This window comes from Amyelois transitella, chromosome 15 (genome assembly GCF_032362555.1).
Source record: "Amyelois transitella isolate CPQ chromosome 15, ilAmyTran1.1, whole genome shotgun sequence".
Taxonomy (NCBI): Eukaryota; Metazoa; Arthropoda; class Insecta; order Lepidoptera; family Pyralidae; genus Amyelois; species Amyelois transitella.
In genome coordinates this window covers 10781100-10808486 of record NC_083518.1, presented here as the reverse complement: position 1 = coordinate 10808486, position 27387 = coordinate 10781100, and the positions used below count along the sequence as shown (strand labels likewise).

General features: G+C 34.9%; 1 protein-coding gene across 1 annotated transcript in view; it reads left to right on the top strand.

Moving 5' to 3' along the window:
* Positions 1-3575: 3575 nt before the first annotated feature.
* LOC106137955 (visual system homeobox 2) overlaps positions 3576-27387 on the top strand; it is a 103664-nt gene continuing 79852 nt past the window's right edge. The window contains exon 1 of the mRNA XM_013338915.2: positions 3576-4180. Coding sequence (XP_013194369.2) covers positions 3886-4180 — 295 coding nt within the window. The 5' untranslated portion in view covers positions 3576-3885. The remainder of the gene's footprint in view (positions 4181-27387) is intronic.

The following is a 27387-nucleotide window of genomic DNA, read 5'->3' as shown; positions in this document are numbered from 1 at the left end:
GTACCTATAGGTAATGTGACTTTTATAAATAGATATATTTATAGAGTAAGTATAATTTTGTTGCCGCATTTCTTCAAAAGCGTACCTAAAGATGCTTACTTTTTTAATTTAAAATATAATAAACATTTTAAGGGTAATTTTTAAAATGTTTATTCTACACAGAGTTCAAATAAACAGAACAATTGAAATAAAAATAATAGACATATATTCTGCTATTCTGCTAAAAAATTGTGCTTTTAATAACATAATTGATAGGTATTTTATTTCTGGTAGATTAAAGTTCGCAGCTTTACGTTGCAGTGAAATATTACACATTGTAAGACTTTTTTTGGGCAAAATGTTTAATATATAATTTCTTAGTGATGAATTGACTTTTTATCATATTGCCAGACATCTGAGTTAAGGGCTTTGTCAAAAATTTTGTGAGACAAAATGTTAGAGATGAACGAGTCAAAATCCACCGTTTGTGTGCGTTAATGGGCGTTGCTCCACATCGCCGCCTGCGCAGCCTCGGGTCCTCCCACGGACTGCCCCGGCGACCTTTAAGCAACACCCGATCCCCGACGGGTCAAGTTACAACAAACAAAGAGTGTTGTGATCGGACTTCCAAACACCTTTCAATCCGATGCCGTCTCGAAACCAAACAAAGTAGTATTCAGCGGCGTTCACACGATCTATTTGGGTCTGCGGATCTCGAGAACTATTGTTGACCTGTCACTTATTGAGTTGTCTGGCGATTTTGTCGTTTTTTGAGTTTCGCAATTTTTTTTAATTATGATTTGTTTGGATTGCTCAGGTGTGGGTCTCTAGCTCTGGATTAATACAAGGTCTCTTGGCGTGATTGTTTGGGAGAAAGATTGTTATGTATTGTCAATTTTTATAGTGCAAAGTTTTAGAATGTACCTACCTATTTATTGGTAGGCATTTTATTTTAGTAGCTCTCTTGTGAACCGCACAGACAGCAACAGAGTTAGGTACCTACCTACTAGAGGTATCTTAACCCCATAATAGCCCTTTTAGTTACTATTTCATTACTCGTAAGTAAATTATTTTTTTGTGAATGATGAAGCGAAACTTAGTTTGACATAGGTAATTTATTTATAAGGTGATCAAAATTTGACCCCGAAATGATTTTGAGATTCAAATCAAGGATAAATTTTAAACAAAGATACTTATATGCAAAAGAAAAAAAAAGGATACATATATGTGTGGATGCGTGTGTGTAATGCAATGCTGTTTCTCATACTAAAAAGCAATTTGCAGCTTAAATAATTCCTTTGCAGGACATAAAAAATAATCCGTATAAAATTGAAATTTAATTTTAAATTAATAAGGTATACTTATTTAAGTACAAATAGTTATCTTAATTACCAATTTTGAAAAATATTAAATGACAATAGATTTTTATGAATTAAAAAAAAAATGTTATAAAATATTTTCACAATTTCAGTGATTTTTATAAAGGAAATCTAATATTTTATTTAATATTTGAGTTTTATTGAATTTTTTACGAAATAAACTAAGCTTTTAGTTAATTGTGTCATAAGTGATATTTTATTTCTTTTTGAAACCTCATCATATTTTCATTATATTTTTTAGAATCGTAGTACAACTTCACCACAGCTACACTATTTAGGTAAAAGATATGTACATAAAATATTTCTACTGGGTGTATTTAAATTCATAAATAAATTACATCTATTATTTAAAAAAAAATTTTAAACAACGTATGCATATTGTATACCTACGTATGTTACCTACGTAAGCAACATATTTATGTACTAACTCGTAAGCATAAAAATAAAAAGTGATGTTTATGCGAATTTCTAGCTTTATTTACAGCAATAATAATTTTAAGTTAGTAGGTAGGTACGTTATTATTATAGAGTAATATGTTTAAATGGTACTTATACAACTAAAAGTAGAATTGTACCTAAGCCTATTTAAGTACTTAAGTATTTGCTGAAATCTTATAGTTAATTGAATATAATTACGTACTTACTTTCTCAAAAATAATAAAACAATGTTAGTGTAAACCTAAAGGAATAGTAACGAAAATTCAATTTAATATGGACCGAAATATTGTTAAAATAAAGAGCCAACGAATTTTCTAACTGCAACATGGGCAATCCTATTCGTTACAGAATATGTTTCTTGAATAACAAAAAATAGTTAAAAGGCTTTGAAATTTTTTTACATATAAAATAATTTATGAAGTATTGCAGCAATTTACTCAAACAATAATTAATAAAGTAATTCAAATATACCTATTTGAATTACCTGTACTTACTAGATTATTTTTAATATTTCAACGTTCATAAAAATATTACCATAGATATCTATTGATTTATACTCAACAAAAGTTGTTAAGGAATTCATTATTAATTAAGTTAGTATTATATGAGTACATCTCTAAGTTTAACACCATGATCAATTAATTACTTAGTAACTTGGAATCGTGTGCATCTTTATTGATAAATTAACAGAGACGTCATTACTAAGTTAAATAAAATACGAACATACTTGAAAGACAGAAAGAAATAAAACGTTATGTTTTTTTTGGAACAAAATACAAATTGAAATATGAAAGTTTACATCTAAAAGTGTATCAAAAAGGTCTCCGCTCAGCAAACGATACAGTATTATAGATAAATGTTACATGATAAGACCGAGTAAGAAAAAGAAAAAATAAAACAAACAAAAAATTAACAAATTAAAAAATTTATTAAAACATAACTGTGTCTCATTTTATTTTTATATAAGTACCTACCTATCTACTAACTTGAGCGTACGTAATTCTACAATATATTTTTGAACCGTATATTATTCGTAGTTTTTTTAAAGAGGGATGAATATTAACACGTAAGTTTTTGTTAATCTCATATATTATCATATTTTCCTTTTCATTTATATATTGATGTAACGGAAAAAAAATGTACATAGGTACAGGTAGAAGTTAGACTCAGGAATTATTAAATTTTAATTAAAATTACTTAAAAAATATCTAATTTATATTAAAAAAAAACCTATTAAAATTATAAGCAACAAAACATTTTTTTTTTATTTTGTTTTCTCAACAACGACAGCAGCGCCATCTTTAGACTCAATTTCGTAGTATTGGATAAAGACTCCATACATTACAGGGACTATTGTCTCAATGCACTGGATATCATTACAGGTGAGGACCAATGACGAACAATGGTCATTATGACGGTAACCGACACCGCGGACGGTCGCCGATCCACCTGCCGGCCCCCCCACCCCCCACCACCAGCGACCTATTCATTTCTTACAATTAATCAAAATTAAATCAACCTACACACGCACTTATCAATTCAGATTTAATTTCCAACGTATTTAGGTCGAAATTCAATTGAGGATTTGCCAGATAGGCGTGTCCCCCGCGAAGAAATCTGGCCAATAGAGTGCGGTAACAAAATATCCGGATTGGCTATTAGCAGGCCCCGCCCGGACGACGGAGCCCTCCCGGTGATTCCGAAAGGTCGTAAGAAGCCCACGCGAGGGGTCCCGACCGTCGTTGCGGTCCGGAGCGACTCAGACGGTCGCCGCGCGACGGAAAGGTTGCCCGGCCTTTGGCGAACCCCCGAGATATGATCTTTCGGTTCTGAGTGAAAAACCGAGGGGGGTTTTATCGTTTTTACAGGTCGTCGGGCGGCGCCGCGGACAGAAGCGCTCCGGACGGCGCCCCGGGTGCTCGCGTCGCGGTTCCTAAAATCATTTTCCGAGATTTTCCGGAAAAACAAAACAGGCCTAGCTTCGTACCTCAAAAAGTGACTCGAGTGCAACAGACTCAAAATTAAACGACCTAAAATTGTGATAGTTTAAATTTGAAAATGGAATATAAAAGTTAAGGTTACAACAGCCATGCAAGCGATGAGCGCGAACACTAGCGCGCCGCGTGCGCCTCAACGTTCTCCGTTTGCGATCCAAGAGTTGTTAGGCCTCTCGGACAACCGGGACTCTCGGGACCGGTACTTCGAAGGCCGGGAGGACCGGGTGCTGAATCTGTCTGAGAGCCGGGAGTCCCGAGGGTACACTCCTCAGTTCCAGCTACCGGCTTCGGTAGCCAGCCGCGTGGCTTACGCTGCGGCTTTCAACGCACAAGCGGCGGTGGCCGCTGCCTTCCTGCCTGGACCACCTTTGTTACATCCCCCTCCAGGTGAGTCATATTAAAAAGCTTCTATTTTAAAATTATCTAGGTTAAAATAGGAGGGCAGTAGGAAGGATGAAATTTAAGGTGTTATAAGAACAAGATGAATTCATTTATGTAAATTATTAATTCTAAGTAAAGGAACCGTTAAATTTTAAAGTTGCCTTCAGAACTATCATTCACACAAGTTTACTCAAACGTCTTTATCATAAATACTTAGGTTAAAGTAACTTCTCATCGTTGGAGTTAGAGTAGAATGATTCTTACTACTCTTTTCTTCTTTAACAATCATCATCAATAACTTTGTCAAGACTCAAGATAATTTATTTGCATATAGAGGTTTGAAAGACTGGAGCCACTTAAATAAAATAAAAAATTAACAATCTGATTCATCTGCAAATACAAAACTCTTTTTATTTGTTAATTTTCTGGGTTCTGCAGTCGTTAAAATTACAAAAATTTGATTGAAAATATCGCATATTAACTAAAACGATTGACTAGATCATGCAATATCAGATAGGTATCTACCTACTTACTTTATGTATCAGCATAAGTAATCAAGTTCTTCAAATATTTTTTAAACATTTTGATTACAATATTGTAAGAGACAAAATAAGTAGGTATGAAGATAAGTAACCTTCATACCTACTTATTTTGTCTTTATTTTCTTTTATATAAATAAAAATGGAACTTAATAAATAGGTTTATTATTTTTAATCAGATAGTAAAATCCTGTATTCAAAAAATAAAGTACATATGTACCTACTTATATTTTTTTATTGAAATGAAAAAATATATTTTTCTAATAACACCATTGCTAGAATAAACTGAACTTGTTAAGCAGAATCCAATAAGATTTTTTTATTAAGTAAAATATATTCTGAACATGCATCAATAACAGAAATGTTTAATTTGTATTTATATTGTTAAAAATACACAAATATAAGAATAAAGAAGCTTAATTCGTGATTATGAAGAGCTTTTGTTATTTTACGAGTATAAACATTTCGTATTACCTAAATATAGACTTCAAAAATTAAAAAATCCTTAATGCCGCTTAAAGTACTCCTGTAGATACCTACTTACTATACAGATTATATTTCGTACAATGAAGTTTAAATAAAAATTAAAATAAACCATGTAAGTCTATATAAATGACGTTCTTCGGAAAAAAAATTGGATTTAGAACTTAAGAAATTGTTTTTAAGAATATTTTGATTTATCTTTATTAAGTATATTGGAAAACAATTTAACTATTCCTAAAAACATATCTGTGCTCACCAAACTTGAGATCTGTCTATCCCTTAGAGATAAAGACTTAGGTACCTATTAATAATGATAAATTTGAGTGCAAACTAAATCGCAGCTGAGAGCGCTCGGCAGCTGCGCCGGCGGCCATTGTGTTCGTCTTTAATTAGGGCTTCGCTGCAATAATTAGCGTCTTTATGAGAGACAATGAGCTTTGACAACTCGCCGACAGCTCGGGTTTCAGGCCGCAGCTTTATGTGCTTCTTATTGAACTTTGGCGAAGGCTCTCCAAGAAATTGATTTGGGAGAAACATGAATATTGGGTTAAAATACTTATAATAACTAAGTAGGTACCTATGCTAACTTAGTTTGTAAAAATACCTGAATGTAGATAGGTATTCTAATATGAAACTACATTTTGTTTAATAATTTAATATCGTAAAGGTATATAAGAATAAAACGAATACCTGCTTAACATAGAAAAGTGAAAATGAACCTCAATATTTTTAGTAAGTGTAGGTATCTACTTACACCAAATAAATCTGATTAAGTACTTAGGTATCTAATTCGTATTGTAATCTTTACATTATTTTGAAAACGGCAATCAAAAGGTAAGTAGGTACATACTTATTTTATGTACCTGCCTAAAGTAAATAAGTAGGTAATTATCTATTTTATAATTGTTAATAATTTATTATTACATTTAAAATAATTATATATAATTTAAAATTATCAACGGTCTTTTAAAAATCAACGAATTTGATGCCGTGTAGTTCCCCGCACCAATAGAAAAAGCATAGGACCACTCCATCTCTTCGCCATGAAAGTCGTAAAAGGCGACTAAGGACAAGGCTTATAAACTTGGGATTCCTGTTTTAGGCGATGGGCTAACAGCCGGTGCTATTTGAATCTTAATTCTATCATTAAGTCAAACAGCTGAACGTGGACAATCAGTTTTCAAAACTATTGGTTCTGTCTACCCAGCCAGGGATATATTTTATGTATACATATTTGTATCTTGTAAAAAAACCAGTGAAAACTAAACAGATAAGTACAGCCTCCGTCGGTTGGCGACTCCCGGCGCGTTTTACTTAGATTCCGAAACGAAATATATATCTAGTATAAAATTTAATTTTTTATCGTCATTAGCTATTAAGTATTTTATATTTGTAACCTTGAGTCAATTGTATTCATAAGCGTTAACTATAACAAGGATCTAAATTACCATAATGTGAGTCTTGCTTAACAATGGGAATTTTGAATTATAATTTTAATCACATTGAAGAAATCCCGATTGGGATAAGTCCGCCATTGTATATATTCTTCTATATCCAAAGACTGTTCAATTTTTGTTACATTTATTTATATGTGCAATAAAGAGTTTACAAACAAACAAATAAAAATAATATTAATTCAATACGTAAACTAACTGAGTTTATTTTGAACTAGCTTTAATCCGCAGCTTCGCCCGCGCGAATTTAAAAGAAAACAGATTTTTCTATTCATTTCACTAACTGTAAAATAATACAAGTCTTTTGGAAATCCAACGGGAACTTTAGTTTTTACCGGGACGTACCTACCCTATGTCCTTCTCCAGACTATTAATTATATACTCGCAAAATTTCTAAAAGTTTGATTCAGAATATAATGCGTTAAGAGGCACCAAGAAAATAATCAAATTTTCGCATAATATTAGTTTAGATGATCATTCCGAAAATTTTATATTAACATTACCTTGTACAACTTAATAATATAGAATTTTGTTAGTTAAATAAATACTTATCCTGTGATTCCGGCACCAATAAAAAAAGAATAGGACCACTAAATCTCTTTCCCATGGATGTCGTAAAAGGCGACTAAGGGTGCTAATACCAATAAATTTGGGGATAGTGCGTACATGCTGATATACTTGGGGATTATTCTTTTAGGCGATGGGCTAGCAACCTGTCACTTTTTGAAACTCAATTCTATCATTAAGCCTAACGGCTGAACGTGGCCTATCAGTCTTTCAAGACTGCTGACGCTGTTTACCCTGTACGGGATATAGACGTGTTTATATAAATGAAAGAATAAAGACGTAATAATTGAAATTAAATATTGGTAAGGAGGAAAAATGTTCCCCTCACACGTAGATAGCCGGTCAACAAGTAATAGTTACACGTAACCTTATCAATCAGACTGAGAGAGGCTCGCGGCACTCGTCTTATTGGATTATCCAGCTTTGGTCCGAGTTGAGCTGAGGCGTGATTACGCACGGTAAACCCGTGGATTTGTGTCACAACTTTTTGGTTTTAGCCAATTTAATTCATCGCTTATAAAGTCAGACTATTTTGAAAGGTGCGGATATAAGGTGAAATAAAATGTAGCTAATATATTAAATTAAAACACATGTTATGGTTACAAACGAAACTGAGAAACTTAGCCTACCCACTAGTAATAACTCTATCAATTCTTTTTACTAAAATGAAAGGTACCTACTTAGGTACCTTTTTTGAGGAAAAATGTTAATAAAAATTTAAATACACATACATACATAAAATCACGCCTCTTTCCCGGAGGGGTAGGCAGAGACTACCTCTTTCCACTTGCCACGATCTTTGCATATTTCCTTCGCTTCATCCACATTCATAACTCTCTTCATGCAAGCTCGGTGGTTTCGGGTACTTTTGACCTGACCCTTTACCAGGACGTCCGTAATTTGATCAAGATACGTTCTTCTAGGTCTTCTCACTCCGACCATTCCCTCCATACCCTCCATGTATATCTGCTTAGTCAACCTGTTTTCATTCATCCTGTCCACATGACCGAACCATCTCTACATACCCTTTTCTATTCCTGTAACTACATCTTCTTTCACATCACAACATTCCCTTATTACGCTGATCCTTATCCGGTCATTCAATTTCATACCCAACATACTCCTTAAAGCTCTCATTTCCACTGCATTTATTCTGCTTTCGTGCTTCTTTTGCGATACAAATTTTTGTGAATAACTAATTGCTCGAGAATAACGAATTTCATACTTTTTCAGTAACATTCATAAAAGTTTGCTTTTCTTAATATTACTTAAATTAATATGGGTCTTGTCGACTCTCTCTCTCTCTCTCTCTCTCTCTCTCTCTCTCTCTCTCTCGTGTTCGCGTGTTCCCAGTTGCACCACGGTGCTGCGGGGCCTGGCGTCCACCAAACTACATGCTATATTTTATTAAACATATTTTTGTTACAAATATTATTTTGGTTATTCTTACGCACATAAAGGACCCATATCTTAATAGTCATGTCACAAAATAAAAGTAAAAGTAACGTACTTACAAATAAATTTTGTGCCTCTTTAAAATAAACTTTAACTCTCACAGACTAAAATACAAAAGTTCCTTCATAGCTATTAAACATACCTCAAATAAAATGAACACTACAAAAAAAGGAAACACCAATATACAAACTGATTTTGAACATTCCCGTTGCATTACTAGTATACTAATAATAAATACTACATGAATTAAACGCGCACTTAACGTAACTATATTTCATCTCGCCGTTTCGAATCATGTTACAATGATCCGCGGTCACCGAGCGACTGGAAACCAGTGCTCTGAGCAGTTGAAATAAAGATACGTTACTTTATTACTTGTAGTATAATATTTATTAATACCAAGAGCCAAATTTCCTCCATAGCAAATCCCAAATAGTGCCTTAAACATGCCTCAAATAAAATAAACACTCAAGTTAATTTGGATGTAATCTGCCGAGCTCACACGATCGCGACACCTCGGACAAAGCTGCTCGAAGCTCCGGCCGAGCTTTGTGCTCGAAGAAAGCCTCACACCTACAACTTGCGCCACTCAATGCCAGACAAAGAGCTTTTCAATGAAGATCACGCATAAAGCGATGCGAGTACTCACAAGTTTTTATTCCGTTTGTCTCGCGAGCTTTTGAGCTTGTGTGAAATGAAAGCTTTGAAATGGTCGTAAATATTAGGCCTAACTAAAGTCCGCGCGTGCTTTGAAAGGTTGCGGCTGGAAGAAATAGATTTGTTGTAAGGAATAGATCTATATTTCTGCAAGTTCTTCGTGTACAAACTTATCCAATTTATTTTAATACTCTTTTAGTTAAGACGAGTAAGGGATTGGCTCATAAACTTGGGATTCTTTAGGCGATGGGCTAGCAAAATGTCACTATTTGAATTTCAATGATTACATCATTAAGCCATGCAGTCGAACTGAAAGGCCACTTCAGTCTCTACGAGGCTGTTGGCTCCGTCTACCCCGTCAGGGATAGAGTGGTGATAATGTGTGTGGATCTTTTAATTAAAATAGCTTGTAGTACCTGTTTTGTTTTCTTACTACACGGTAATGAATAACCTATGAAATTCACATTTTTAATAAAGAGAAAATGAGTATAGTAGTCATAATCTACAAAAGACAAACTCCGTTCTCTTAGAAAATATATCTTTAGAAAAATGAACATATAAGTATGACAAAATTAACATAGTCCTTCTTACAATGCTGTTTTCAATTAATCGGGATTTTCTCATTTTTAAATACATCAAAATCGATCAATTTATGTGTTGCAAGCTCGCTTTTCAGTTATTGCCAAAAGTCTAATGATCCTATCAAGAGTTATTCTTTCAGTGTACATTCCGCTGCGCAGGGCGACGTGGCTGCATGTTTGTAGTCTGGTGTAAGACTGAATGTGGGTCGGCATCGACTGGCCCGGCTACAAATTTAACAAATTAGACAAGCACATTAGCACGGTATTAGCGCGGACCTTAGGCATGTGTCACACCGCTAGCGATGCGTAGCATAGTGTGAAATATTCACTGTTACGTCGTTTCTGTATGTAAGAAGTTAAATATTTATGTATGTTGAGTGTTATAGCAAAATCGTAGAAAAGGTGTGTAATGACTAATTTTGTGTTTGTATATTTTAAAACTGCAACTAGCTGTGCCCGCAAAGTCATTTGCGTGGTGTTTCGAATTAACGCCGCCACTTTAAAAACTTTGAATTTACTTACACAATCATAATTACGGTACAAAAGAAAAGCAGTTAATTTATCTCTAAGTGAGTAAGTTATCTTCCAGTCAACTTGTTAATTCTGATTGAAATTTTTATTGAACCAGTAATGTGATTAATTTTTGTTAGCTAAAGCATAGCGCTTAGCTTGTCAAAACTAGTGGAATACAGGTCTTACCCGAAAGGGTTGTCGGTTATTGGTTCGCACACTAGTACATTCCGCACATAATACGTGTGTGTGTGGTGTAAGTGTATGTGTGTGTGTGCAGTACCCTTCTCCAGGAACCAGTTTGTTATGTTTTGGTACAAGTCATAATATGAAGAGTTTTCGTATTACTTAATTTTTTTATTGAAACTTATATTTTTTCCGGGACTTCGATGCTGTGGGAATTTCTAGTGATTAAACTTGACAGTTTATTCATTACAAATTAAAATAAAAATATTCCTAAACGAAATTATAATTTTTAAGTGCGTCACTGGAATAATGGTAAACAGATATGACTTCTTTATATTTCAGTTAATGGTTACAAGTTTCATATTCGCATTATTTTAAATTACTCGATGTGAATTTTATGCCGTGTGGTTCCCGGCACCAAAACAAAAAAATAATAGGACCATTCCATCTCTTTCCCATGGATGTCGTAAAAGGCGACTAAGGAATAGGCTTACAAACTTGGGATTCCTTTTTAGGCGATGGGCTAACAATCTGTCACTATTTGAATCTCAATTCTGTCATTAAGCCAAATAGCTGAACGTGGCCATTCAGTCTTTTCAAGACTGTTGGCTCTGTCTACCCCGCAAGGGATATAGACGTAACCATATGTATGTGAATTTTATTTTCGAGTATTCCCGCCGTTTCCCGTGACTTACTTCCGTTTGCAATTTATCCCGCGCGGGGCGTCGCTACCTACCTACGAGCTACGACTGAGTATACACCTAGCTTTACAACCAGCTATAGCCTGCAATGTTCTACAATATGTGCGATCGTAATACTAATGCTGTTGCTTCGTCACGACGAACGACTTAGTTTTAACAACGATCTGTTTAAGTATTTGAAATTTTTATTATCAATTAGGTACAAGATGTTATGTGTGATTTTGAAAATGTAGTCTATTGACTTTAGTTGTGTGATGTGATATAATTAAGCTTTCTTTCTTAGGTTTTGAACTTCCTCCGTCTGAAATTTTATACAAAGGCCCAAAACATAACATATAATCACGTCTATATCCCTTGCGGGGAAGATAGAGCTAACAGTCATCAAAAGACTGAAAGGCCACGTTCAGCTGTTTGCCTTAATGATACAATTAAAAAGGTCCACCGAGCCGTAAAAGCATAACTGAGAGATTCTCACATTTATCTTATTTATTTTGACCAAGCATATGGCCAATCGGAAAAAGTTAATTTCTCATCATGCCCTGCCCGGGATTCGAACCCGGGACCTCCGGTGTCACGGACAAACGTAATGCCGCTGCGCTACATAGGGCGTCAAATAGAAATATAGAAAAGTCAAGTTAGAATTGAAATGACTGCTACTCGTAGACATACATCAGAGTAGAACAAGAAAGAGTGCCTTCTTCTTTGCGTAGGTAGGTTAGGTTATTTGAACACGTATCAACATCTCGCAAATTAATTCCCAGCAGAGCTGCGCACTCGGCGGATACCTCGAAAATATTTGTATGATTGAACAACCAAATGACGATGGTACAGAAGTTATCTTATTTCTCCTCCTGACTTTCCTGGCTATTTATTAATAATACAGGTATTAAAAACTTATTTAATTTTAACGTACCTTTTATTATCTCGGACGTTTCGATTTATGTGACAATGATAAGTGGTCACCAAGCGGATTTTCTCGTTACATCTTACCTCTGCGTCTATGACAACGGTCATGATTAAGTAAGTCAGGTTTTACACAAAGCGACAATCGTCTCAAATGTGTGATAAGATGAAAGTATAGGTAGAAGAAGTAACCACAACTTTCTGAAAGAGAACTTGACCAATATTCACTTCACTTTCAATTATATGTTTACCCGCGACATTAGAGCGTCTGTTATCAATTAAAATAATGTTAAAAAGAGAGTCATGGCTTGGGTAAGATTTAATCCTTCATGTTCTTACAGTGAGAAGAAAGATCGTGAGCAAACCTGCACATTCAGGCAACTAGAAGTGTAGCCATGATCCAATAAGGGTTAGGTTCTCCTGCAAAAGTTATTAACCCAATTTATGATCATGGTCAAGGCGCGTCGCCGATCTCTCTAGAATGGTAAGTCATTGACATACCAGCAAAGGATGAAACAACAATGAAACAAAATTGATAGGTACTATGTTTAGTGCCAATTCTGTGCTCTCGATATTTGCGTGCGGGGGCGTGGCAAGGGCTCCCGGCTCGACACCTCTGCACAAAGCCGCCGCCACCTCTGGCTAATAGCTAGTTGTGCTGCACTAGCTGCCGACGCCGGCGCCGCTTGCGTTGTTGATATAAAACGCAAACTAAATGTGGTGGTGACATTTTTGACGGTAAAATTATAAAAAAAAATATTTATTTCAAAATAGGACAAATATTTCAAAAGAACAATGTTTAAACTTTTCGTAGCGTGCGGCGTAAAAATAAAAATAAATAACTGCAATACATCCACACGTATAAAATTGTATACTTAAATGGTAATTTTCAGCATAAGTAGTATTACAGGATTTCGAAAAAAAAAGGAAAAAACATTGTTTAACATCAATGACTGCCTCACTAGGCAAGCCTGTGTCGAGGAAATCATTACTTGTAACATTGAGACTGGTCTATGTGGCAGGAGCCTTCAACCCATGGATTACCCTGTGTTGTGGGTCACCCATGATGGATATCCCGTGGGTAACCCATCGTGGGCGACAGCGCACCATACTGTTATGTAACAATATTGATTAGTGAATAAATTTCATTTTATCTTTTTCATTTATAAACAAAATCTGTTTATATAGAATCAATCGAACAATCTTAACTTCGATCGTGGCAAGTGGAAAGATGTGGTCTCTGCCTACTCCTTATATGTATGTATGTATCTTCATAAGGTATAGGTATATTCTGATCTGGTAGATGCATATAAAATACGTTTAAAAACGAACTAAACATTATTTTCATCATTTTTTGCACAGACAGATGTTGAAACAGATAGACAAACACTCTTACCAAGAGTCTTGCGATTCGGTTACCACGCCTAATTAGCCTCAGACCAAACTATATTGACTCCACGCCGTTCTGTGCTGTATGGGTATGATGTTAAGGGTGGTTTTGTGTTGGAGGGGTGGTAACAATAATAGAGTATACTCGACCTCGCGCAGAACGAGTCTTACCGGGATACGCAAGAGAGCGCTGACAAAATAACATTATGAATTTGTTTTTTTTTTTATACTGGAATGTTCAATATTAGTACTTGTATCGTTCATTTAAGAAGACTTTTGAAATTATCAAATGTTTGCCCGGGGTTACGCTCTTGTCTTTTTTTTATAATTGGGTCAAATTTCATTAAAATCTGTTAAATAGTTCTTGAATTTAATAGGTTCTTAGTTAAAAACAAATAAAAATAGAATTTTCTTGCATTGACAAAATTAATAAGAGATTAGGTGCGACAAAATAATTTATTACAATCACAAAATTCTCGCAGGTGTCAGGCTACGAGACTACGAGATGGCGTAGTCGATGTAACGTGTGGTCTACGCCGTAGCTGACACGAGATGTAGTCTTCTGCAAATAGTACATAAGGTTAAAAAAGAGACGAAAAAGTGAAGTTGTAACACATAACTTTACAACACATTCTACATTGTGTTACAATGGCAAGCAAGTTATACCTACATAACTTCACTTTACTTAGTGTCTTAAACCTAAGTATACGGTTTTAGACGAATTTATTACGTACGAGTATTAACGTCTTTCACGCACTCTTTACTTACAATTTTCAGATACATTCAACACCTTATACAAAACTAAGCATCTTTCTCCAGTCGATTATAGCATTCATATGTAGATTAAATAGAGATCTAAATAGACTCTAGCGAATAGTTTTCGCTAGTTTAGCTTACTAAATACTTGATATTATACCTATGTTTAGTTCAGTAAATGCTTACATTTACTGAACTAAACATAGGTATAATATCAATACATATACAATTCATATATACTTTGTTACATAAGCCAGTCTCCGCGGAGCCCTCACGGTCTTAATCACAATTATCTCAGGCGATTTACTCCATCCGTCCCATACTTAACGTTCGCGCCACTATTCATCAAATCATTCCTGAAAAATCCAATAAAACCTAACTTTGTGCTCCCAAACGCCCCATCCTCCGTCCTCGTCTAACACACATTTACCCATATCTTCTGTCCCGCTTTCCCGATTATGATAATATCCTGGCTGCATATAAATTGGGCGCTTATTTACAATGAGTTATCCGACGCCGCCCGCCGCCTTATTATGGAAATTTTATTAACTTTCACATGTAGACTTCTATTGACTCAAGATGACAGACTCAATATTGTAAAAAAAATCTTGTGTTTACTTTTTGGTACAACATGCACTTATAAAGGTAATTTGTATCATTGCAAATTATGTTTGACAATGAAAAAGTTTCTAAAAATACCCTAAACAAAAAATGTTCTTCCCATAAAAACATAAAAACCACAAGCAAATTTTTACCCTTTTGTTTGGCAAATACATACATTATATATCTATCCCTTACGGGGTAGCAAGGCCAATTAACTTGAAACGGGTCACGTTCAGCTGGATATTTTCTAAATTAATAAATAAAATCTATTACATCAATCCAGTCTAGTATCTAAATGAAGTCGGCGTTCGTATGGCAGTGTATGTGTTTGTACCAGGGGCAAATGTCTCTCATTATTGGTCCTATACGTAATAGCATTATGTAAATGTGAAACCGTTTGTGTAATGGACCAGTTATTGGGAGCAGATTAAATATTTCTACGCCATTTTGGTTATATTGGATGGAGAGGAAATTGCTTTTGTTTGAGTTCATTGTGTACTAAGTTTCAACTCTTGTATGTATGGGTAATATGTAGGATTCAGTCATCGGTCAGGTAAAGAGTATTTTAAGTTGACGAGTTTGTATGAAGAGAGTTGAGGAGGCGAAAGAAGGAAAGGCAGGAAAAATGGAAAGATGTAATCTCTGCCTACCCCTGTGGGAAAGTGTGTTGTGTGATTTTATGTATGTTCAATATGATGAAAATTTAAAGATTGCAATTTAAAGGTTTTTTTTATATCAAATTCAAAATTTTGATTCATTATTAATAGGATACTTAATATCGCTTAATAATTGTCATATCTTTTGGTTTCAGAAAATTGGTTGACGTCAAATAATAATGTTATGTATGTTAAGGTAGTCAAGTGTTTCAGACTGCCTGATTCGTAAACTTATCTAGTCTAAGGTAGAGTTCGTATCTAACGTAAAAATTTCCTTTTAATATATTTTTTAGGGTTGTGTTCCATAAGTTTGGATGATAACCTATGCCCTAACGTAAAATAAAAACCTGGAACCGAATATGCAAGTCGAGACCATAGGTTATTATATTATTTTATGTTCTCCTCGCCTGGGAGGTCGCAGCCGGAACCAGCAGACAGGTTATTGGAAGAAACATCCACGGAAAACTATTTTTAAAATACCTATTTTTGAACATCAATTCAGCAAGACTAAACCAGATGTTTTCTCAATTTCCCGGCTTTGTCGTGAAAATTGAGTAACAATTCAATGTGACAGTCGCAGGTGCGCCCGTGCGGCGACCGCGCGGCGCGGGTGGCCGTGCCCTAATGAAACTGTTGCCAACTGTCTGTGATAGGAATGCGCTACATCTGAAAAAAGCGCTAGACTGACAATAACAAGCGCTAAAATTATTTAGGTTAATTTTGACAACCGCAAAAATGGGGAACCGTCGTCTGTCAAGTTTTGTAAAAAAATATAGTAATTTGAGTGAAACCTGCAAATTTTTTGGGATTTAAATTTTCAATATCAGGTGTTTTAAAAAAATCGCGAAATTGTTGCAAATGGGCGCTATGCTTATATGTACTTAGCGCACTCCGAACTTTGGGTTTTGATGTGGCCAAAAATGACTAAAAAGAAACGTGTCTATATTTAAAGTACTTAGGTACATGCCTAATAAAAAAAGTGCCAGATTTAGCGCAGAAAGTGCTAAGTTGGCAACACTGCCTAATACTCCCTAAACACTTGTTTTCGCAGGGAACGATCCCCGAAAAATCTATACGTCCCCGCCCCCCGCGCCGCGCTTCACTTTTGGACTTTTTAACCCAAGATGGCTTAATTTTCTTCGTTCCGGCCCTTTCTTTAAAACTCCATTAGAATCGTGCTCAGTTAGGCGAAAGAAGGGGAGAGGGGTGGGCGGAGGGGGAGAGATTTGCGTTAAGTTGGAGGACAATGTATCGCTGTATCTTATGTAAAGAAAATTGTTTTTTTAGCGTCTACACAATGTTTATAATGGTATACTATTAACAACTGATAGGCACCTATAAATCAGATTCTATTCGTTTATACTGTTTAGGATAATGAAATTGTTAAGATTTGGTACAAAGATGTGACTGGTTAACTTGATTATTTTTTTGAAAATTTATATCAAATACGCACAATTCACTTCGTGAAAAGCATCTCATATATTTCATATGCCTGTCCATTTATTATTTGCTATTTTGTTTATTTTTTATACTGTATCTTCGAGTGTAAAACAACATAGATTTCTTTAACTATTGAACCAAATGTTTTAAAAATAATTAAAAATAATTATTTCAAAAAAATATATACGACAAATATATTTCTATTTTATTTGAGTGTAAAACAACATAGATTTCTTTAACTATTGAACCAAATGTTTTAAAAATAATTAAAAATAATTATTTCAAAAAAATATATAAGACAAATATATTTCTATTTTATTTATTTTTTAAACTTTAATTCCTACTATAATACGAATATTACAGGTATACATATAAACTTGTGATTCATTTTATAGGTGATGTGTGTAATTGAGATTCAAATAGTGATATGTTGCTAACATATCACTATTTGAATCTCAATTCCATCATTATGCCATACACCAGAAGGTGGCTTTTCAGTCAAGACTGTTGGCTCTGTCTACCGCGCAAGTGATAAATACATACATACATAAAATCACGCCTCTTTCCTGGAGGGGTAGGCAGAGACAACCTCTTTCCACTTGCCACGATCTCTGCATACTTCCTTCGCTTCATAAATACGTGACTATATATATGTAATACTAGAGGCCGCCCGCGACTTCGTCCGCATGGAAACCCTATCAATCCCGCGGGAACTCTGGGATAAAAAGTAGCCTATGTGTTATTCTGGGTCTTCAGCTACCTACATACCAAATTTCATGGTAATCGGTTCAGTAGTTTTTGCGTGAAAGAGTAACAAACATCCATACATCCATACAAACTTTCGCCTTTATAATAGTAGTAGGATGTTATATAGAACGTTGTTAAATATTCTGGCTTCCCACTCCCAATTCTGGACCATCGCCAAATTAAGTGGACCACGAGTATGGTCAACTAATGCAGTCAATCTTAAACTTGGACCACTACAACTACACCACTGGTTTAATGATAGCGTGTTGAACGAACGTTACGTGGTCTAAGGAATGGAGTAGTTTCAAATGAATAGAGGCAAATTTTACGAAGGAAATTTATACATACATTCATATAATCACGTCTATATCCCTAGCTGGGTAGGCAGAGCCAACAGATTTGAAAATAGTGACAGGTTGCTAGCCCATCGCCTAAAAGAAGAATCTCAAGTTTATTAAAGTATGTATATATAGTTTTTTTATAAAACCTCTAACTCCGTTTATCGTTTCTAAACATGCCCTTTATAAGCATAATAAAATAAATTTTGTTAAACTTTTGTACTACCTACATACAAACATACATATTATCACGTCTATATCCCTTAGGGGTAGGCAGGGCCAATAGTCTTGAAAAGACTGATATTCCACTTTCTGCAATTTGGCTTAAAGATAGAATTGAAATTTAAATAGTGACAGGTTGCTAGCCCATCGCCTAAACGAAGAATCCCAAGTTTTTAAACCCATCCCTTAGTCGCCTTTTACGACATCCATGGGAAAGAGATGGAGTGGTCCTATTCTTTTGGTTTCGGGAACCTACCTATTTAATTGAATTCTCTAAGATTATAGATAATCGACCACGTCTAATTCAATCAATAAACATAATTATGTACCTACTAACAAAACTCTAGCAAATTAATTCGAAAGGTTCAATTACGGGGTAGACAGAGCCAGCAACCTCGAAAAGCATAAGATTTTTCCAACAGTTTAAAGTTATAATATAGATCCAAGCAAAGGTTAGCTCTCTAGAGTATTTTAGAAATAAATGTACTCTCCCCTGTCCGGTCTCCGGTCTCCGGTCGCAATGGCGGAGCGGCGCTCACTTATCTGTTAATTAATTCTGTCTATTTCTGAATTAAGTCGCCACCGGCCCGGATTCGGGCGGTCGGGGGCTCGAACGACGCTGCGATTATTTTATCGAAAACCATAACATAACATACAATCACATCTATATCACCTGCGGGGCAGGCAGAGCCAGCCGTTTGGCTCAATGATAGAATTAAGATTCAAATAGTGACAGGTTGCAGGCTAAAAGGGGAATCCAAAGTATATATGCCCATCCCTTAGTCACCTTTTACGACATTCATGGGAAAGCGATGGAGTGGGCATATTCTTTTTTTTATCGGTGCCGGGAACCACACGGCATTTTAATAATTGACTTTACCGGTTTACCTATTTTTTTACATTTTTTTATTGATTTTGTAAAAAAGGGTAAACAAGAGAAATTCCTTGACTTACATTACTCATTTATAAAAAAAGTGTGTAAATATGAAAGCCAAGAAATCGTATAATCAATTTATATTTCTATTGTGTTTTTGGTATAGTTCAAAATGAAGAAGAGTTTACACTATAAATCTACAGCGAATTCGAAGGTTAAATATAGGACGTACATGGGAGGTAAAAATGTAGGAAACTTGACTTTATTCCTTAATCACTTCCTGGTATTAAGCTCTACTTGAAATAAGACCACAAAGTATGTCACCATAAATGAACTATTAACGAATTAATGAAACAATTTTCCCCTGGCCGCGGGTGTCGGCGGTCGCTTTGTCCCGGATCAGCTCATTACCCTGGATTGCCTCACTCCGGACTTAATAAGAAAATAGCGCGCGCGGAGACCAGCGATTGCTGTAAAGGTGCGACACATTAGGGGAAAATGTTAGGAAATAGTTAATAAGTAGAAGTTTAGTAGTTTGCTGTTCGCTAATTGAACTAATTGGTCGTAAAAAATTTGGTTATGTTTGGTCTTACTTCTGTTACGAACTCCTTTAGAGTGTTTCGAACTCCTTTCTTAAGAACAAACATAAATTGTAATTTAAAATAAGAAAAATAAGAACAAAATAAAGGCCAGTTGTTTTTTTTTTTGAGCGTTCATCATCTTTTCTTTGCCAGCGTAAATATTTTATTATTTTCATATATAACAGACAAACAGACAGACGGACTGTTCCTTTTACCTGGGGGTGCGGGAGTTCCCCCGTTAAGACGAGCCAAGCGAATAAATAAGAACAGAAATATATGCAAGTAGCATTCCCCTGTCAATTACTAAGTTTAAAAAATCCTTCTTGATTACTGAACGAAATCTGCGGATTACATTTAAAACAAACAAAGAAAACGTTATTTTAACAAATAATTAAATATAACAAGACTGATTTTTTTTTATTAATGCATAAACAAAACCACTCTATGAATGTATTTTAATTTTAATATCTACAGTTTATAAAGCAAAGGAAGTTAATATCGAAAATTATAATAGAAAAGCTCATAAGAAAATAAAAAGTCACGTTGGTAAACTAAACAAAACTTAAACACTTCTATAATTAAAGTCTACAATTCAAACAACCCAAAACCGTACCCTATATGTTTCAGTGCTAAAAAATTAAATTGCCAAGATTGAGAATGTAGCAGAATGCGAGTGCCCCGAAAGTGGGTTAGTGGCGGAGCGCGGAGCCGGGCGCCGCTCGCCGCCGCGCCGCGCAACAAGAAGATAATTCCTTTCTGCCACCCGCGCGCGATTTCAATGCACTAATTAATTAAAATGTAATAAAATATGGCTTCATTTTGTAACCTTAATCTTGTAAGATTTTTTCATGTTCTTACCTACCACGATTTGTTTTGCTCAATAAGTAACGAAAACATTAAAATCAACGATAAGAAATAAAAAATGGGAATAAATTAACAATAATTCGCGTTTGAAATAAGCGTTTGAACGTATTAAATATAATGGTCCTTTTAAAAAAACCTGTAATATTCATTACTGTTTAACACTTCAATATCAATACATGGCTATATTTGCACCCTCTACTCCTCCGCGGCGCCCGCTGAGGCCGCGCCCGCGGCGTTTCCGCCGCTAGGGCCGCCACCGCTTTCAAATTGGCTGAATGCCTTACAGATGGAAAGGAATTTTAAGAATGGTTATAGGGTGAGAGTCATTAATTCCCAGGTGGATTTGTTTAAAATTGCAATTAAGTGATAAAATAATAGTGTCCGACCGAAGGTCTATTTTTGGCCGAAGCCGAAGCCGAAGCCGATTAATCGGCTATCGCCACAACCTTCGGCCGAAGCCGAAGCCGAAGCCGAAGGTTTATATTCTCTCAGCACTCAGTAATTAATTTTGTTCAATATTGTATACAAGCTACAATTAATATTAAAATCATTTCAAAACCTCAATATTGAAGGTTTATATATTGACTGTTTCATATAGAAGTAGATGATATATCAAAGAGGTGGTTGGTTTAGAGATAAACTAGCCGTTGCCCGCGACTTCGTCCGCGTAAATTTCGAGTTGAATTTTAATCATACAGTCAGATACAGACAGACAAAAAATATAAAAAAAAAATTCTCTATCCGTTTCAGTCAAAATATTAAATGTACAGAAAAAATATTTTTACCGTTTTATTATATGTAGTATTTTGATTTTCAGTTTTTTTACATAAAATACTCAAACAATACAAAAAAAATATATTTTTAATAATAAAAAATATCTTGTAATTGTTGGGATTCGAACTTGGACCGCCAACTTCACAGTCTCACGGGCTAACCACTGGACCATCGAAGCCGTTGCGTTGGTGTCGAAATTAAAGTAGACTACATACATATGGTCACGTCTTTATCCCTTGCGGGGTAGACAGAGCCAACAGACTTGAAAAGACTGAATGGCCACGTTCAGCTATTTGACTTAATGATAGAATTGAGATTCAAAAAGTGATAGGTTGCTCGCCCATCGCCTAAAAAAGAATCCCAAGTTTGTAAGCCCATCCCTTAGTCGCCTTTCACTTATATTTATATGTTATAGGTATAATGTCGTCGTATAATGATAAATGACTTTGAATTTTTAATTTCGTAACTTATTTGCCGGCATACTGATGCCTTGAGTTCATTCAAATGTCGATAACTTTTTTTGTGAACCGATTTTGATGAAACAAACTTTTAATGTTATTCTGAGTTAAAACAAAGCAATTGGTGAAAGTTTGAAGTAAATCGGTTTAGTACTTTCGGAGATAATCGTGATCATACATACAGACAGACAGACAAGAAATTAAAAAAAAAATTTTTTGCTTTCTATTATTCATTCTAAGTGTCCCTCTATCCATTTCAGTCGAAAATACTAAATGTACAGACAAAATATTTTTACTGTTTTATTATAGGTATGTATAGATAAAAGTTTGTGATTTACCTACTGGTAAAAATAATGATTTGATTTCTTACAAAAACACTCGTTTAAATACACGTACGGACTTGTTTTGATGCATGCAATCAGCAATGTGATATTTTGACAGTGACTCCCCGCCGCCTCATGACTTTCGTAACAGTTCGTTCAATCTCGACGGTCGCTCGGACCTTCGGCGAAACCTTCGGCTTCGGCCGGATTTTGGGCCGAAGCCGAATGTTTCGCCGAAGGTGGATTTTTTGGCCGAAGGTGGCCGAAGCCGAAGCCGAAGCCGAAGCTTCGGTCGGACACTATAAAATAATTAACTCCAGCTTTTAATTAAGTAATTTGAATAAATTTTGCGAGCGGGATGCAGAGTTGTTTGAAATTTTGTGAGAATAGGTACATTTGGTTACAGTCGATTTCAGGAATACAAATCCGTTATATTTGTCTTAAATATTACATGTAGTTTTAAATTGTACAGTATTGTACCTTTACTTTACCAAATCTTTTGACAGCAATTACATGCCGTCTTGCTGGACCAGCTTTGAATGATGCAATTTATGTCATGAGTTAGAAAAGAGGGGCCAACAATACTAGGGTAGGTGTGAAACGAGTATTCATCACATAAGTACATTAAATACCATAATTATGTGAGAATAACATTAGAAGCGAAAGGTTGAAAAAGGATCGGACTCCTGGCATAAGGTGAGGTCAAGAGTATTTACCTTATCAACGACCTAGCATTAAAAGAGTGATGAATGTGGATGAAGCAAAAGTCGTACGTAGGGATCGTGGCAAGTGAAAAGATGTATTCTCTGCCTACCTCTCAGGGAAAGAGGCGTGATTTCATGTACCCATGAGTATTTTTTCTCCCTTAATCGCTACGCTCGGCAATGCGAGCAGCCTTACCGCGACAATACGGGATGTTTAAAAAGCTTATGACGATAATTGCGCCGTTTGAGCCGCGCTATCTTTTTAATTCGGTCGCGCTTTGTTTGCTCACGCTGCCTTGAGATTCTATTTTTAAATTTTTAATGGTAAAAGGAAAATTTTGATTATTTTTATTTCGTTTTTAAAAGCACTCTTATTGAATAACTTATATGCGCATTACTGATATTGATATAACTCAAACGTAAAAGAGCATGTAAGTAATTAAAAGTACTCGTAAGCTATAAAAAAGTAATTTGTGAAAAAAATTTGAAGGTCACTAATTACTAACGGGCGGACCTCACGGGTAGTCAGAGCCTACAGTGAAGCTTCATGATGAACAGATATTTGAATATTGACAGGGATTACCTAAAACACTTATTGCACCAAAAAGGAAAACCTTTAGAACATAAATGAAAGGATGCAGGATATAAGGCAGGTTATGAAATACTGTGCAAAAATTTTATCAAAATTATGTAGTTCGCGAACTTTTTGATTGATGAATAAAAAATAGTTCACACTTTGCACGACCGACCATTCAACAGAGACCCACAAGAAACCTTATGTCTTGGCGTCGTCCATGGAACGGGGAAGCTCAAACTAAACCGGTTTTGTGAAGATAATTCTCCAACGTAACCAAAATACTTTCTGGAAAGATTCTGCGTTTTATTTCCCTTTTGCAACCGCGTTGAAGAAATAATCGATGAGAAATTCTGGTTGTGGTTTTTAATATAAAAAAGTCTGGGCTGTCGAGAAGGTGAAGTTGAAAAAGAAGGTTGGGCTGCTTGCCAAGAACACTTTAATTTATGGGCCTGACTTTTGTTCAATTACATATCCAAACAAAAAGTCAACTGAAACATATTTTTAACCCCTTCTCTGGTAAGCAGGTTGAGAAAGTAATGATTTAAAGAAACCTTAAAGTTAAGTATTATTTTGACTAGAATTTCTTTTAAATCAGTACTTCTTAAAAATTCATATTTTTTTTTTTGTTTCTTAATTCCCCTCAGCTAAGAGGTCGGGAAAGTACTGGCTGGTTGCATGAGACATCTTAACTTCGCGACTTGATATTTTTTTTTTCAATGAATTATGTACGTAATTCTAAAAAGTCAATAATTTTTTATTTTTTTTTTCCAATCCCGCCTCAGTCAGGAGGCCGGGGACGCGCTGGTGGTGGTAAGAGCCCCGCGTGCACTAGTGTTCACTTCACACGTACTACAAAGCACCCTAACTGCCTGCTATTAACACTGCTCAACCCTACAGGAATAGGGATGTGCCGGCGCATCGATAAACGATGATTTTTTTTTAATTATATTTGTAGTCCCAAGCATCTGTTATACTTTTTGGGGTCATCTACATACAAATACATTTATTGTTTAATATTGTAAGGCAAGGGAAGTGGATATGAAGGAATCTTGGTAAATAGAATGAGACGGACATGAGGCGCGATGTAGGTGGGTACGTAGTACTTTATTTGAAAAATATTAACAGTGATAAAAACAAGCAAATTAAAAAGTTACAAAGATAAGGTCAAAGTAAGGTTTTTTTAAAATAGGTATTTTTAACAATTACGTGTCTTTTTTACTTAATTAATAGATACATTTATACTTTATTAAGCGAAGTAATTTTCGTGTCTAGCAGTATATAATGAAATTGGTATATAAATATATTTAAAACGGCAATTGCAATGCGATTATGATTCTACAACAAAAAACTATTGATTATATAAACATATGTCAGCGATATTTGAATGAAATGGCACATCTAATTCCATAAATAACCCTGGTTTAATGAAGCAATGTCACGCCTCGATGGCGTACAAATTGTAACGTTATTACATTATTTAACAGTTAATTATCTAATAACTTTACCAGTCCCGTCCACATCACTAGTTCACGCCTGAGGTCGAAAACACGTAATATTCAAAATTACACTTTATAATTACCTACATAAGGTGTAAATTGCTGTGTCATTTTAATCTTATTATTTCACTCAAGTTATTGTAAATTATATCTTAAGCTGTATTACAGTACCAATAAGGTTGATTTTAGTTTAATTTGCCGCCAATTTGGGCCACAAACGAAACATGCTGCGCCCTCGATCGGCTTGTTTTCCAATAATTCATTAGATACAGCCATTAAATTGGAAGATTTTTATAATGTTTGGTAGATATTGTAGTGATCGTAGCTGATCTACGAGGCCTACGAATTTCGTAGCACTTGCTACGAAAAAGTTTTACATGTTGACAGTAACTTAATTTCGTTTCTGTTTGTGCTTGTTTTGGTACGGATATAAACATACATACGTCTGTTGCTGCGGGGTAAACAGAGCCAACAGTCTTGAAAGACTGATAGGCCACGTTCAGCTGTTTGGCTTAATGATAGAATTGAGATTCAAATACTGACAGGCTTATATAAGCCTATACCTTAGTCGCCTTTTACGACATTCATGGGAAAGAGATGGAGTGGTCCTATTCTTTTTAAATTGGTGCCGGGAACCACACGGCACTAATATATTTTCAAAGAATAGAATAATTATTAGTTTTCTATGTTAAATGATTACTGTTTTCATCAATGTAGGCGTACCCTAAGGTTGGATTTAACAGAAGTTAGGCTTAGTAATTTACTATTCTTAATTTGAATAATGACTAACAAAGTCGCTGTTGGACTCCAGATGAAACTACATGATTATACATGCCCCGTAAATATAACCCCTTGTACATAAGGAGGTATAATTATAATAATGGCCCGTTGTGGCAACAATGAGAGGCGGGACAGGCAGCGGAATGTCGCCAAATATTGTGACAAGGGCACTCGTGGCGGAGGTACGGATATAGAGGAGAATAATCAAAAGGAGACAAAGCTTTTTTTGAAAGTGTCAACTTTTAATTTGTGCTCTCGAAATATAGGTGATTATGAAAAACAGGACGTAATTCAACTACTGATGAAAATTAAGGGTTATGGTGGTATTTTTGATTTAACAAACAAGCTTACACAATATTATATACACCTTACCTTTCATTGCACTACTTATTGTATTGATTATTGCGAAAACCCGAACACTTACTTTTGCACGTCAAGATACTTCTTCTTCGTTTTTTTTCTAGATGCACTTTCTGATTTTAACGCAATGCTATAAAGAATACTTAAATAGGTACTTTATTGTTCATAGAATAGAGCAGTATTTTAAGAGTTATTACGTAGATGTTTAATTAGTTTTGGGCTCATTTTAAATTAATTTATATAGTCATAACAGGTCTATGAATATTTTTAAACTGATATAAAATATGATGATATCTTCCAGCTAACCTAAAATGTAAAGGTTATTAATATACCAAAATGTAACAAACCACATACATTTATATAAATAACAGACACAAAAGTGTTAAAAAGACAGAAAAGCCGTAATCAGGTGTATGACATAATGATGGAATTGAAATTCAAATAGTGGCAGGTTGCTAGTCCATATCCTGTAAGAAAAATTCCGATTTTATTCGCCATGTAATTTCTTAGTCGCATTTACGACATGAAAAGGTATGTATTCATCTCATTTTAAAGTATCAAAACTACTCGGCACTGTGAACACAATACACACTTTAACAGGTCCGAATTTTGCGAGTAACTGAACATAAAGCAACATGCTTAGGCTCTGTACTATAACCTACTCCGTACCGTCACATTGTAAAGGTGGTTTCTCCAGGAGCGTCCACATTGTGAGAGCACAATGCCGCCATTGACGCGCTTAGTGTCGCATTGTGAGCCATCCTGTCAATCCTGTATAAATAAATACGTAATCTGTGTTCAGTTGAGGGAATTGACTTTCTTTTTTCTGACGATCAAAATCTTTAATTCTGAATAATTGCGGGAAAATATTTTATTTTTATTTTTTAAGTCTTATCAGGGCAATTATAGTATATCCACATTATTTTATATTGTTTTCCTATTAGCTCTACCAGTGTAGCTTATAATAAAAAAACAAAGCCAGGAACATTTAATTGATTAGATAATAAAACCAATTTTTTTATTCGTATTGGGGTAGGTATATTATTCCTACTTTCTTCAGACGAATTAAGTAAGTGTTATGTATGAAATAAAAAAATATATACATTTGTCCTGGTTTAGCTTGTTAATATGTAATAAAATTATATCTCCCAATATCCTAGGCTCAGACATAAGTACCTAATTTTATTTTATTCTACGATAATAAATAATAATAACATGCCATCTCTCATTTACGA